Source organism: Gossypium hirsutum, chromosome A08 (assembly GCF_007990345.1).
Source record: "Gossypium hirsutum isolate 1008001.06 chromosome A08, Gossypium_hirsutum_v2.1, whole genome shotgun sequence".
Classification (NCBI taxonomy): Eukaryota; Viridiplantae; Streptophyta; class Magnoliopsida; order Malvales; family Malvaceae; genus Gossypium; species Gossypium hirsutum.
This window is the reverse complement of record NC_053431.1, coordinates 2,604,035-2,618,847: the sequence shown is the minus strand read 5'-3', so window position 1 is coordinate 2,618,847 and position 14,813 is coordinate 2,604,035. Positions and strand designations below refer to the sequence as shown.

The following is a 14,813-nucleotide window of genomic DNA, read 5'->3' as shown; positions in this document are numbered from 1 at the left end:
ATTAATTTAATCTCCTTCTAAATTTCAAAATTTTATTTTATGTTTCATTATCCTTAACGAAGTCAACTCAAATAACTCATATTTAATACTTTCTGCGAAACTAACTTATTTTGATTATATAATCCCGAATTTTCAATGTTAAAATTAATTGCTTATTCTTCGTTTTGTTAAGGATGTAATAAAAATATTTTAAGTTTTGTTTGGCATGGAGGATAAAATTAATTAATAATCAAAAGAAATTTGAGTTTCATAAACAATTATTAAAAATGAATTATTTGAGTTAGATATTAATTTGGAAACATAAAATAAAATTTTAAATTTTAGATGAAAATTAAATTAATTTTAATATTATAGTATCAAATAGGCTTACGAAAAAAATCAACAATTCATTTAACACATTTTGATTTTTGAAATTTAAAATTTTAATATTGAGAAAAAGAAATTTAAAACTTTCGGCAAAGAGGTGAACAAGGACAATTTGATAATTTTAATGCATTATTTTAGTTTTTACCACTTTTCACTTTAATAATTATGTTTTTTTACCCCTATCAATACTTTAAACAATGATATTTTTCGGATGACCACAATGGAAGCGACTTAGAAATTAGGTGACTAAAATGAAAGCATCCTAAAAGTTGGTGATGAAATTGCAAGGATTTCATTTTAGGTGATCAAAATGAAAGTGGTCTAAAAGTTGGGTGATTAACTAGGTAGTTTACCCATAATTAAATAAATAATTAAAAAAGGGTAAACGTAAAAAATAGTCACTTTAGTTTGCCTCAGCTTACATTTTAGTACTTATGTTTATAATATTATGTTTTAGTCACTTAGGCTATCATTTTGTTACAAAGTGGTCACCTTACCGTTAAGCTCCGTTACCTCTCTAACAGCGGTCCTATGTAGTAGTTAAAATGGATTTTAAATGTCAACTTAGATGTTCTACGTGTTAGTCCAATTTACTTAAAAGATGAATTTAATCACTTTATTCAAAGAAATATACCAATAGATTTCTAATTTAATGGATTGGATTTAATAAGACAACTTTTTATAATAAAATTGAATTAAATTAAATGAAATAATAATTAAAAGAAAACCCTCAAAAATAGAACAAAGTTGGCATCTTCGTCGCCATATTTCTCTCTTAGCCACTCTTTCAAAATAAAATAAAAATAAAAAAATCTCTGTTAAATATATTTTTTCTCATAGTCTATCTGTTTTATTATTTATGGTATATTTTTACTAAAAAATGGCATAGATCACATATTGACAAATATATACACAAACGTAGTGATCTATACTCTCTCCTTTTTCTTTGTTGTGAAATGTAAAGGGCCGCCGGTAAAACCATCCCTGAGAGGAGAGGAAAGAACAAAAACCAAACACACACACACAAAATTTATAAGAGACGATCATCACCATTAACGTCAATACATGGGGCGTCGTCTCTTCAGCTGTTTAGGCAAGGGTTCATCTTCATCGAGAGTCCAAGGCAAAAACAACGGATCAGTAATCGATTCATCGGCGGCGACTTGTCCCGACGGACCTGTCTTGGTGGAATTGTTTTCTTCTCAGGGATGTGCGACGTCATCCGCGGCGGAGCTTTTGTTGTCGAGGTTGGTGAGGGGTGATTACCAGCTGGATGCACCGGTGTTGGTTTTGTCTTATCATGTTGATAATATGGGAGGGAAAGATCCGTACGCTTCGAGTAAGTGGACGGTGAGACAGAAAGCTTACGTCCAGGCATTGAAGATCGATGATATGTTTATACCTCGGGTTGTGGTTCAAGGTAGAGCTCATTGTCCGGCTAATGAAGAAGATGCTTTGTTATCTACCATTGCTAGTGCTCCAAGGTTTCCTGCTCCAAAATTCAAGGTTTTTTATTTGGCCTTTTTCTTTAGGGGTTAATTTCTTCATAAATCTATAAACTATGTTCTAGATTTTAAATTGGTCCCAAATTTCAAATCATTATGATTGAGTCTAAAAATATCAATATTGTACTAATCAAGCCCAACCCTAGGGTTGTTTGAGAGTCCAGCCTCCCGAGGTTGACAGAGGAAAAAAATATTTTTCAGCTTTTAATGTAGGAAAAAAAATTCAGACTAAAATAAATTAATTAAATGTTTAGAGCTTTTAATTTTTTACCATAAATGTTTTATCTCCTAGGGTTCCAAAATTTTTTCAGCTTTTATTGTATTACATTTTATAATTTTTTTTAAAAGGGGCTTAATTTATTGTTTCGCCTAGGACCCCAAAAATATCAAGAACAGGTCTAATATTAATAGAGTGTTTTCCATAAGTTTAGGTTAAATGCCGGCGTGGGTGAAGGGAGAGGGCAAAGAGGGCTATGGCCCCACTAAAATAGGAAAATTTTATTTTAGACCCATACAATCTATAAATTTATAAGTTAATACAGGTAAAATTATAGTTTGCCCCTAAAAATAATAAAATTTTGATTTAATCCTTCTAAAAACTTTAAAAATATAAGCTAATACACTGGTGAAATTGTATTTTAGATTTCATAAAAATGTATAACAAAATTTCCCCCACCTCGAAATTTTTTAGCTTTACCTTGGTAGAACATGTATAAAAAAATATGAATCGAATTGTAAATATGTGTTTGTTTATCGCATTAACAATTTAGATCTAATGCATTAAAAAATTTAACACATTAGACTTAAGTTGTCTGCGCATTAGGTGCTTTTGATCCACATGTTTTGAATATGTTCTACGATCAGTGGGGAAGCTAGAAACTTGTTTTAGAGGGGTAAAAATGAACAACAAATTTTAGGGCATTGAAATACAATTTTATCATTATATGAATTTGTAATTTTATAAATTTTGAAGGGACTAAATGGATACATTAACTAATTTGTTGGGAGGTGAGGCAACGCCATTGCTTGCTCCCTTGTCTACCACCTGTCTATGATAGATGTGGGCTAATATTTAATGTCCAAACTAATAGCATAGTTGATGAAAAAAACTTGATTCTTACGATATTGATTACTCATGTACTCAATTAATATATTTTAAAGTTTGAGATTAATTTAGCATAGAAAACATAATTTGAGGATGTACGATGAAATTAACTCTTTCTTTAGTGTTTTCTTTTTCTTTTTCTCAATGTGAAAATTGCATTATTATGGTTTTTTCCAACGATTATTTTTTCATCTTTTTGGACTGAAAATTCCGTTGGAAAATATGCTTTTTTTTCATTGTTTTTGGAAAATCGCTAGTGAAGAAAGTGACAATTTGTGCATACAATATGTAACAGGCTAATTTCCAAAGGCCAACATCAGAGACCTTGGAAGTAACCCTAACCGGAGTATTACGATACAAGGTAGACAACAATGTTGACAACGTAATGGTGGCTTTATATGAGAGCGGGTTGGTGAATGAGTGCCTTAACGGAGAGAACAAGGGAAAGACCCTTTACAACGATTTCGTCGTTCGGAAACTCGAAAAGCTCCATACCATGGAAGACATCTCCGCGATGAAGACACTCTCCGTCACCGTCAGGTTCACTCTCTGGGATGGTTTCAACAGCAACAAATGTTCCATTGTTGTCTTCGTTCAAAACATTTCTCAGCAAATCTTTGGTTCCCAAAACTTTCAATTGCCTGATGATTTATGAAAAAAAGAAGTGTTGAATTTTTTTTTTCATGGTGAAAAAGTGTTTGTATTTTTTTGGATATGAATTTGTTCAAAAAGGCAAATTATGTTCTCATATCAAATCTTGTTGGAATGAATATTCACGAAGAACATTCGATGTACGGAAAAAAAGAGAAGAGATCATAGGTTGAAGATAACAAAAAGGATTGTAGATATTAGGATTTGAAAAGAGTTTTCTCAACAAAGCTACTTGTAACTATTTATTCCACTCATTTTATTTCTTGAATTTATTGTTTATTATTAATATATTTTGCTAGAGAGAAAATTATATAAAATGATTACTCCTTATATGTCATTCAAATCATAGTAGGTAATTTTTTTTCTAAAAAATAAATTATTTATTAAGATTTATAATTTTTATGATATTTATTATTTTTTATAATTTAATTATTGTATATATTTTAAGATTTTTTTATTTTTTGAATTAATGCTAAGAAAATTATTGAAAGTATCAAAATGATATTTTATCTATAACTACCAGAAATGACCTTTCATGACGTTACACTAGAAAATGCTACAAAGTTTCTTTGTATCTTTTGTGATGTTTTTTCCTAAAAAAATAAGTCATAGATCAACCGTCACTAAAAGTCGTGATGCTTTTAAATGTCATGGGATGATATCTTTTTTTGTGACTTTTCAAATGTCAGAAAAAGTCAAGAAATGTCACGGAAAATAGTTCATTCCGTGACTTTTTAAAGCGTCACACTGACCAATCAAAAACGTCACAGGTTGATTGTCTCTTTTGTGATGTTTAAAAACGTCACAAAAAATATTGTTTTAAACGTCATGGATTGTTTGTGATTGGTTGTCTATTTGCGACGCCTAAAAACATCACGAAAAATTCTTTTCAAAATGTCATGAATTGTTTGATTATTTTGTAACTTTTATAAAGCATCACAAATTGTCAGTGAAAAACGTCATAAAAATATACTTTTAGTTACTTTTTTTTAGTGAAAACGTAATGAAAGAAAAAAAAAAGTAAAAAAATGCTTTTAAAAAGTAAAAAAAAAATGCTTTTAGTTGCCTTTTTTTTGACAAAAAGGTAACGAGAAGAATAAAGATATCACAAATAAAAAACCATCAAAAGTCATAATTGTATTAAAAGTCACCAAATGGCATAATGTAAATAAAACAACAAAATAAGTGCAAATACAGAAAGCCAATCATACAAAAAGTAGTGTTAAAAGTAAGTTCAAGCAGTAAAACACAAAGCCAGAAAAAAAGAAGAAGAAGACATAATGCAAGTGGTACTTCAAAGTAACATAACGTTATACATGGCATGATGGACTGAATGGTACAATCATGAAGACTGTTGATCGTACTACAACTTGGAGTCAAATCGGTAGCTCTAACATTAGATTGATGGGATGAATGATCAACAACTGCTTGCGATAGTACATGCACAACCGCTCTTGACCGAACTTGTGTACTTAGCCCTTGTACATAGACTAGGAGATCATGAACCATCTACTACATAACTGTTCGAGGGGCATATCAATCGAGGTCTTTGAGGGAAAAGACATATCAACACCCTGGAAAGATGAAGTTCTACTCCGTGTAGGTTTGGAAGAAGATGTTGTTGTTGGACAAGGGAAAATTGAAATTTTGAACACCAAGCCGATTTGTGATATTCATAGCAATAAACCATTTATCAAAATGACACATGTGTTTTCAATAAGAAGGATCCTTGTTGTTTCGGGCTTTCAACTGAATGACCTTCTCCGCTATTCTCAAACCACAAACTATTTCAAGTGTTGGCTCGAATGAATTCAAATCAAACACTTAACCAAAAAAAATTTACTTTACTTTTAGTGGGAAAACAAATCTCTCTTCAATGAAAATCGGTAGAATTGTTATTTCAGAAAATAGAATTTATTCTTAGAAAATAAATTCTCACTATTTTCGGGCATATTAACAATATCTCAAAAGTTGTGTGCAACTTATTATATTTTTAGCCCTATCAGTGTCATCTATTTATAGGGAGAAGAAGGGAAACCCTAATTGAATTAATAGAATACATTTAATACCTATTTAATAGAAAAACCAATCCCTTAGTTGAATTAGAAAATAGTGGCTAATTGGGTGTGCCTCCCCTCGTATGTATTATAATGGAGATTCGGGACTCTCATGTATTGGGTCTAATAATGTGTTTCCTTGACTTTTAACTCAATACTTTATAATTTAACTTAACTCAATACATATTTTTCTATTTCCCAAAATAAAAATTTAACTTAATTTAAATTAATTAATTTTCTTAACCCGATTTTGATTCTATTAAAATCATAGCAACTTTATCGTAAAAGAATCTATGAAAAAATATATTTAATTTTTCTATATTCAACAGATTTACAATGACCAATTAATTTAATTCCATTTTTGAACTTTACCATAAATTAATTTTTCAGGTCATTTCCATTTAGTGAGAAAACAAGATTCATTTCTGAATGTTTCCCACTTCTCCAGTTTTTCTATTTCTATCCATTTTTGTTCATTTAATTCAATATACAATTCATTTTCAGTTTCAACGAGCTAGTAGAAGGACTAATTTGACATATGTGACTATGGCTCAAATGATTTATAATTAAGTTTCAACTTTTTGCCTATTAATTATAAACTCATTTAGTCACAAAGTCATTTCACTATAGTATCGTAACTGAGCTGTCCCTAATGACATACCATTACGAAAGCAACTCGATTAGTGCTCGTCCAATGATTTTGTTATAGGTGTGTTACCCTCATAGGATATCCTTAATCAAGTCATTCATCACAAAAACAAACAACCTATAGCCATGTTTACTTTTCATCTATCGTGTAATGCCAATGAGAAGATATCATTTACCCATATCTTGGGCTATGAATTTCACTATTGTGAATGATGCTACATACCATAGAAGTAGTATACCCAACACACCAGCTTTCGGTTCCTTATCTATTCAAACTCAAAATTTTACCTACATCAAAGTATACGAGTCATGCATACATAGTCCATCATCCACTCAGGATTAAGGTATGCCACACTATGAACGTCACAAGTGAATAAATTCATAAATGAATTCAGGATTTATTCTACTTGGGTTCAGTCCAATGTACTGTCAGTCTAATCAATCACATCTATGTCTCTATCTTCTGGGATCCATCTACTACGATGCCCAAGACAAGGCATCTCCCCAATTAGACTTGATTGATAACATATTAGCTTTTCAATTGGTTTGCTCATTTATAATTAGACTAAGGACATGTTTAGGTTTGTCTAATATCAGTTATCTTTTCGTATTATGATCCGACCACGTAATACATCTTAGTATTAGTTTAAACATTATACTACTAGTGAGCTAAAATTTACTTTTACTTTTGCTTTGCATGAAAAAACCACATGAGGAAATTATACAAAGTATATTAATATAATCCATAAATTATTTTATTAACCAATCTATTCGAAAAAGTTACAAGTTTACAAATGAATATATTACACTTAGGGCACCAAATCTAATAGTTGCTATTATGACCACTTTTCCTCATTTTTTTTTATATCGAGGACGAGAACCCAAAACATATTTCATAATTTCTAAATTAATGGTATGTAACTAGGTTGGTCTTAGCTTAATGTCTAAGTTAATGATTTGATGCATTTTGGTAACTTGGCTTATAATGTTTTGAAAGTTGAATTTCAGCTCCTGATTAATAGAAAATCGTGCATGTTTAAATGTGTTTGATTATACAATTTGTTTGGTTGGATGTTGATGTATCAGGTGCTACAAATTGGCGGTGTTTTAATGTATTTTCATATAAAGTTTACGTAGGATCTAGGCCCAATTTGGTAAAGTTTGAATGATTGAAAATATGCACTTTAGGTCATTTTTCCATTGAGTCTTAAGATGAAAAGAACATGTCTTAAGGCCATTAGATCAAAATTTATCATATTGTGCATTTGATTACTTACAACATGTTTGGTTGGTTGTAATAGCAATGCATTACATGTAACAACTCGATTTTAGTTGTGTTGGAAACTATTGTTTCAGGACCACAATTTCAATAAGTGAATAAATATTTTAATGTTTATAGAGTTATATTAGGGTCATACTAAATTTTCGTTAAAAAATTTTGAGGTTTAGATAGTTAATTAGTTAAAAATGACTAAATTGAAAAAGGAGTAAAAGTTTATCTCTTTTGTTAAAGGGTTAAATGGATGTGGAATCTTTAATGAAGGGATTTAAATGGTGATAATACCATATGTACAAGTTAGTGGAATTTGGTGGTTTGGTATTTGAGTAAAATTGGATGTTTTTAAAAGCCAAAATGGTAAACAAATAATTAGTAGTAATAATAAAAGATAACCAAAATACTGTCATCTTCTTTGATACACTCCTCCATTGATTTTTGTGGGAAAGAAAACCATTTTGTTAGCTTTAAGTTTAAATAACATTGGAACTTTGCATATAAGTGCAAGGGCGTAGCTAAGGGGGTTGGCATGAGCCTCGGCCCCTTAAAATGTAAAATTATATTTTTCGCCCTTTAAATTTTTTAAAAATTTTAAATTAGTAAAGGTAAAATTGCACTTTGGCCTCCCCTAAAATTATAAAAATTTGATTTAATCCTTTACAAATTATAAAGATATAAACTATAGAAAATTAAAATTTCATCCGGCCCTCCTAAAAATTTTTTCTGGTTTCGCCCCTGTATAAGTGTTTTTAATTCCATTTTGAATGATTTTTATATTTTTTAGCTCGTTTTAGCTTAATCTACCTAGCTCGGGGGTTAATTTGTAAAACTATTAAAATTTAAGGGACTTGCCATGAATAAATTTGATGTGTTGTGATGTTAAGTGTTAAATAATTAATTAATGCTACATTTGATTACTAGTGTAATAATATGGATAAAAAGCATATTTAATACATATGTTTTAAAATTGTTACATAAAATAAAGAATAATTAGTATAAATTTAAACATTCAATTAGAAAGATGAATAAAAACTCTTGTAAAAATAAACTAAAAATTTTCCTCCTTTTTTCCATAAACAAGGCATGCGAGTGACTAACAAACATAATCATATCATTTATGATGATTGTTTTAAAAATTTATTTATTTATATATATATGTAAAATAATTTGATATTCATATGAAATTATACTAGAAATCCTATCACACGCGTATACATGTGAAAACCACATGTTTAATACACAAAATGTCTATTTAAAAGTAACATGTAATAAACAATGAAATGTATAGTTTGAAACTAATATATATAATAATAATAACACATTATTAATATATATATATCCAACTAATGAAATGTGAGAATCTGTGTTAAGAATGAGCCTGCTAGTTCAATTGTTAAGCTTCTGTATTTTCTCTGCTCTTGTGTTTGAGTTTTGGGGTATGCGTTACACATATTTTTTGCTAAATGTTAGAAGTCTGATTGGTGGTTAAAAATAAAAGTTAATGTATTCCTTTCCTTCCTTATTTTTCTCCTACTTCTTTTTCTTTCCTGTTCCTCCTTTCTTTTTTTAGTTTTTCTTTTTTATTACTTTAGTGAAGTGGCTATTGGAACTAATTGAAGGTTTAAGTTGTTCATTAAGTTGTTAGAAGATCTCTATGTCAGTTCTGTCGTGAATTTTTACAGTTCCGTGAAGTTTTTGTTGATTTTTTGTTTATGTGTAGAAATGGGATTTCAATGTTTCTTTCACTTGAATTCTCTGCTAAATGATCGATGATCTATTTTCTTTAGGCGAGAATACCGAGGGAAGTAATCCTCCTCGTATTGTTTCGAGATAGGTCTATCGAGTTGTCGTTAAGGTTGGTTTTGTTGGAAGTTTGTGTCAAAGTTTCGACATAAGTGGTTGAGTATTAAAATTGTGTGATTTTTGTCGATTTAGTTGTTTGATTGGTTATTGAATGTTCGTTTTAGGTCTCAAGAGTACTCTACCTTGATCCTACTTCGAAACTACTTTAAGTGTGTACCGAAAACCTGACTTTCTGTGAATTTCAGATGCCGAAAAACATGGTTGTCAATACCACACAATCGTGTGGCAAACTGTGTAACCCACTGTTTATGAATTAGAAACACACGGGTCAAGGGCACGAGTGTATGTCCAGGTTGCGTAACTCATTGTTCACGACTTAGAGACATACGGGCCAGAGACACAGGTGGGTGTCCAGGTCATGTGACCCACTGTTTGCTTAATAAGACTACAAGGGCAGATGACATGGACGTGTGTCAAGCTGTGTGTAGCCACACTGGCCATCTGTCCAGGCCATGTGAAACCACACGGGCGTGTGGATCAGGAACTGGACTTCACCCTTAGGCTGCATGCACTGTTTAAAATGAATGCCGGTCTTTCATAGGGTCCGTATGAACATGTCACCCTCAAGCTAAGCCACTGTTATCCATAATCTGATCTGCCAGCTAGTCTGCAGTTATCGAAACATGTCATACTGACACTATGTGGTATGTAGGGCTGGATGAGTATTAAATACTCAATTTGGTGTGTCGGGTTGGTCGGAGATGGTGTGTATTTGATGAGGGTAGGAAATTTCGTCTATTTTGATATGTTATTCTGTGTCTGGGTAAGCTGACTTGTTATCCAACTGATCTGTTCTGACCTGTTAAATTAAACAAATTATCTTCTACATCTGATTTTGAATCTGAATTTGGAACCTTATTGGTTTAACTTTAACTCTGCTTGAATATATAATTGTTTCCTTATTGAGTTATTAATACATTTTATTTACTGGCTGAATTACAGGTAATCCATAGACTTGATCGGGTCGGTGGATCAGGAACCCAGCCACATTTTTATCAACTATTATTATTATTAGTTTAAGTTCAGTAGTTTCCAGATGTTTGACTTTCTAAATGATAATTTCCAAAGTAAATGTTATGTTTGTTAAAATTCTTTTGGTTTGGGAGACTTTGAAACCAAGTTTTAGTAATTATGTTTTGAGAAATAATTGATGTGGCTCTCTAGACTTAGTCTTGTTGTCTAGGCCAGGTATGGGGTGTTACATAATCGATGACCCAATTGAGGGTGACACCAACTCAATCAAAGGCTTGATAAATAGTATAAATATACACATATATGAAAACATAATATTCTATACTACTTATAAAGTATTTGATTGAGTTAGTGTCGCGAGTTAACTGAACATTAATTCAATTAGAAAAAGACTCACTTTTAACAATAAATAAAAAATTATTATAAAGGTATGTATTTATATCTTTCAATAATTTTATATTTTTAAATAAATAACTTAAACTACAATTTTAAAATAAATGAGTGATTAAATTGGAAGATTTAAGAAATTTTAGCTCTTTTTTTGGTGTAATTTAATTTTCTTAAGACTACCAATCCCATGCTTTTAAAGCATACAAAAATGTGATGAAATAATGATGCAATGCTCACGAAACAGCTAAACAATTTATTAATGTATGAATTATATTTGATTTTCTCAGAAAGTTCATGAATTTTATAGCTGATTTCAAGCCAAGTGTATGATGCTTCAAATTAATATTAAAAATAAAAAGAGCATTTGATTGTTGAGTTCATCTAACGATAGATAAAGGATGAATGATTAAAATGTAATAATTACATAATACTAATAATTATTAAGTAATTTTTAAAAGTTAAATTATTGAAATATAATTGTAAAAAAAATTAGGGACTATTAATAAAAGTTTATTACTTTTTAAAATATTATAAAATAGGGTAAACTATAAAAATAATTATTTTTGTTTGCTTCAGATTATATTTTAGTCACTTATGTTTAAAATGTTACGCTTTAGTCACTTATGTTATCGTTTTGTTACCTCCCTAACGGTAGTCCTACGTGGCAGTCAGAGGCGAATCCAGGGTCCCTAACCCCCTAAAATGTAATTTAAAACATAACATTTCAAATAAAAATTACTAAAATGTAATTTAAGATAAACAAAAGTGGCTATTTTTATAATTTACCCTATAAAATATTAAAAAGGTATCATGCATTTTTCTCGTCAACTATCAAATCTTATCACTTCATATTAATATTATATAAAATTTTAAGGACATGAATTTCATATGACCTTCTTTTTTGTTGCTCATTCTTGACACTCAATTATTAAACAATTATCTTTTTTTTTTTTGAGGAAAAAAAAATAAGACCAATATAAGTCGTTACGTGGGAGCTGCATGTTTCATATAAAATAATTTATCTAAAAGAAGAAAGAAAGTTTTAAAAAATAATAATTAATTCGTAAATAATACAACCCACAAGATATATATAGCAAGGCACCGAAGCTTGGCATACGTAATTTGCATGTTTTATAAACCCTAAAAATATATGAATTATGCACATATATATATATATTTCGACATAATGTTTAAAATTATTTATAGTTCAATCTCAACTCATAAATAAAAATAATAATACGCTTTAACATATTCGAACTTGTATACTTCTACATTGAGAATTACTTAATTAGCTATATATATATTGAGTGCAAAATCTAGAAATAAATATATATAATTTTTTTAAGTTGGCTTGTTGGAAAAACTTTGTGCAAGCAACTAATTGTAAATTAATTTTTATTTTTATTTTACTTCTTTAACAACTAAATTTGGAATTTTCTAGGATGTTTGAACATATTTTCATGTTCTAGAAATTGATTTAATTATGAGGTAATTAGTCAATAAGTGAGAAAGCTTAGCAAGCAAAGAAGTGTGTATCTCTTTCTCTATAAATATATATGATAAAATCTATAAGATATTCTTTTATTAATTATACCTGTTTCATGATTCATGGAGATTACCTTTTTTTTTTTAAGTTTGTAATTGTTCTTTTTAATAATGTTGTCTCTAATATTTGGGTTTTAGTTACTTCTTAAAAATGCAATATATTTTACTATTGTACTCAAATTTATTGATTTTGTCATTATTCTTTCTCAATTTGTAAATTGTAATACATACTAAACCTAATCATGGGTCGGGCCATCAACTTATGCTCAAAGGCCTACTCGAAAAGTGGGAGGGTTTGAACAAAAATATAAGCTCAAAAAATAGGTTTGAATAAAAAAGTGGGAGGATTTTTTTTCCCAACCCAAATCAACTGTTTTGCTAGCACTTTGCTATTATATTGGTATTATTTTGTTATTATTATTTGGATATTGTATAACTCTTGTTTTATTGTTAAATTAACTACTATTTTAAAGGTATTTGCTTGCTAAGTTGCAAATATCTTAGTGTTATTAAAGTATAAAGACTTGTTTTATTGTATTTTCAATTCGTTAAGAAACATTTATTTTAATGTTTTTAATGTATTTTATGTATTATGTTTTTAAAATTCATTTTTATGTAAAAAAATAATCTAAATTTTTTTAATATGGCTAGGTCAGGTCATGTGCAAGTTTAGCATTTTTAATCTGGGTTAGACTTGAATAGAGTTTTAAGTTTGTTTTTTGAGTCGAGTTGAGCCTGAACCTAAAAAATAAACTTAAAATTTTACATCAGTCCAACTCATGATCAGGTCTAATATATAAAAAAAGATTAAATATATTAATGGATAAAAATAAGAAATTACTATATAAAAAATGTGAGAATGGCAAAAGGGAGGGTGGGGTGTTTGCTTCTTTGTTAAAACTTTAGTGGGGGCAGTTGAAACTTGATCACAATTGACTACTAAAAGAACCCATACCTAGTGCAAGATCTTAGTTAATTGGATTAAATAATGTTTGACCTAATGAATTTTTTTAAATTGAAAATAATATCATATATATTGCATGGGACCTTTACTTTTTTTTTTTCTATCTTAGAGTTATCTGATTAGAAATTGGTTGTTTGACTAAAATTTTGTATGTTTAAAGTTCTCTTTATATAGCCGTGTCTTTATATGTGGTTAGTATAATGGTTAATGTAGAAATAATGATGACGGTAAAATTAAATAATATAACGATACTGTAATGTGAGATAAAAAAAAGAAGATAAACGCACCATATTAAGATAAAAACTCATTCAAAAGGCTCTAAGTTAAATTTTGTTTAATAAATTATTACAAACCCATTGTTGTTTTATTATAAAATAAGTTGATTTGCATTTTATTTATTTATAATATAATTAATAATATTTATTCTTTATTATTTTATACCTAAAATTAAAAATATTTTTATTTATTTATTATTCATTAACAGATTAAAAATGGAATGCAACTATTTTTACAAAAATTAAGTTTGAACACAAATTTGAATTCAAATTTTATCACAAATTAATTATTGGTTGTAATGTGCAAAATTCCAAGGTACATTAATTGGGAGAAATAAGGTTCACTGTTTGAACAAGAGGAAGCTAAGGCAATAGTCATGTGACGCCGACTTGAATTTTGCTATCTTCCCGATGACCAAAAATTTATAGGGATAATATAGTTTTGATCCCTGAATTTGGTAAGTAAATTTATTTTGGTATTTATATTTTTTTATCTATTTTGATATTTGAACTTGACAATTAGATTCATTTTAGTTGTTGAACTTGAAAATCTTAAAAGTCTAATGATGTGACACTTGAGATTGTACCATATCATCACTTAAAAATTAAAATATATATAAAAATTTTCAAGTGATGACGTGGTATAATGTTAAGAGTGTCACATACAGTGTTTTAATAATTGAACCGGTCAGGCCATTGTTTGTAATTCAATCAATTTGATTAGTTCAACTACTAGACCAACAATAATCAAGTAAATAATTAAAGATTCATAAAAATAAATAAATAATTTTATTAAATCAATTCAACATGTTTAATTATTGGTTTTTGTCACAGTTTTCGATTCTTACCTATTTAGAGCGGTTTTTGATTCAACCGGTTTAACTCTTTGATCTGACCGACCAATTCAATCTTATCCCAATAACATTAATTACATCATCATATCTTAATAAAATTTAAATTTAAAGATAAAAAAAATGAATTGAATTGTAAAGTTGAATAGTCAAAATTTATATGGTAATAGGGAACTGTAAACAGCTCATTAATTGCTAAGATATATATTAGATGTGACCTAAAAGTAAGAACAAATCGAATCCATATAATCTGGTCATCATTTGCATTCTTAGAACATGAAACAAACGACACCAGTAATTCACATTTCTTGTTAAATATTTTTGGATAAGCTAATTAAATTATTA

The 14,813-nt window shown here is 29.1% G+C and overlaps 1 protein-coding gene across 1 annotated transcript; it reads left to right on the top strand.

Moving 5' to 3' along the window:
- The first annotated feature begins 1,246 nt into the window (after positions 1-1,246).
- On the top strand, positions 1,247-3,964 carry LOC107926207 (uncharacterized). Its single transcript, XM_016856996.2, has 2 exons — positions 1,247-1,872; positions 3,272-3,964. Exons 1-2 carry the CDS (start codon positions 1,432-1,434, stop codon positions 3,629-3,631), a joined length of 801 nt encoding a protein of 266 aa, XP_016712485.1. The 5' UTR covers positions 1,247-1,431; the 3' UTR covers positions 3,632-3,964.
- The last annotated feature ends 10,849 nt before the right edge of the window (positions 3,965-14,813 follow it).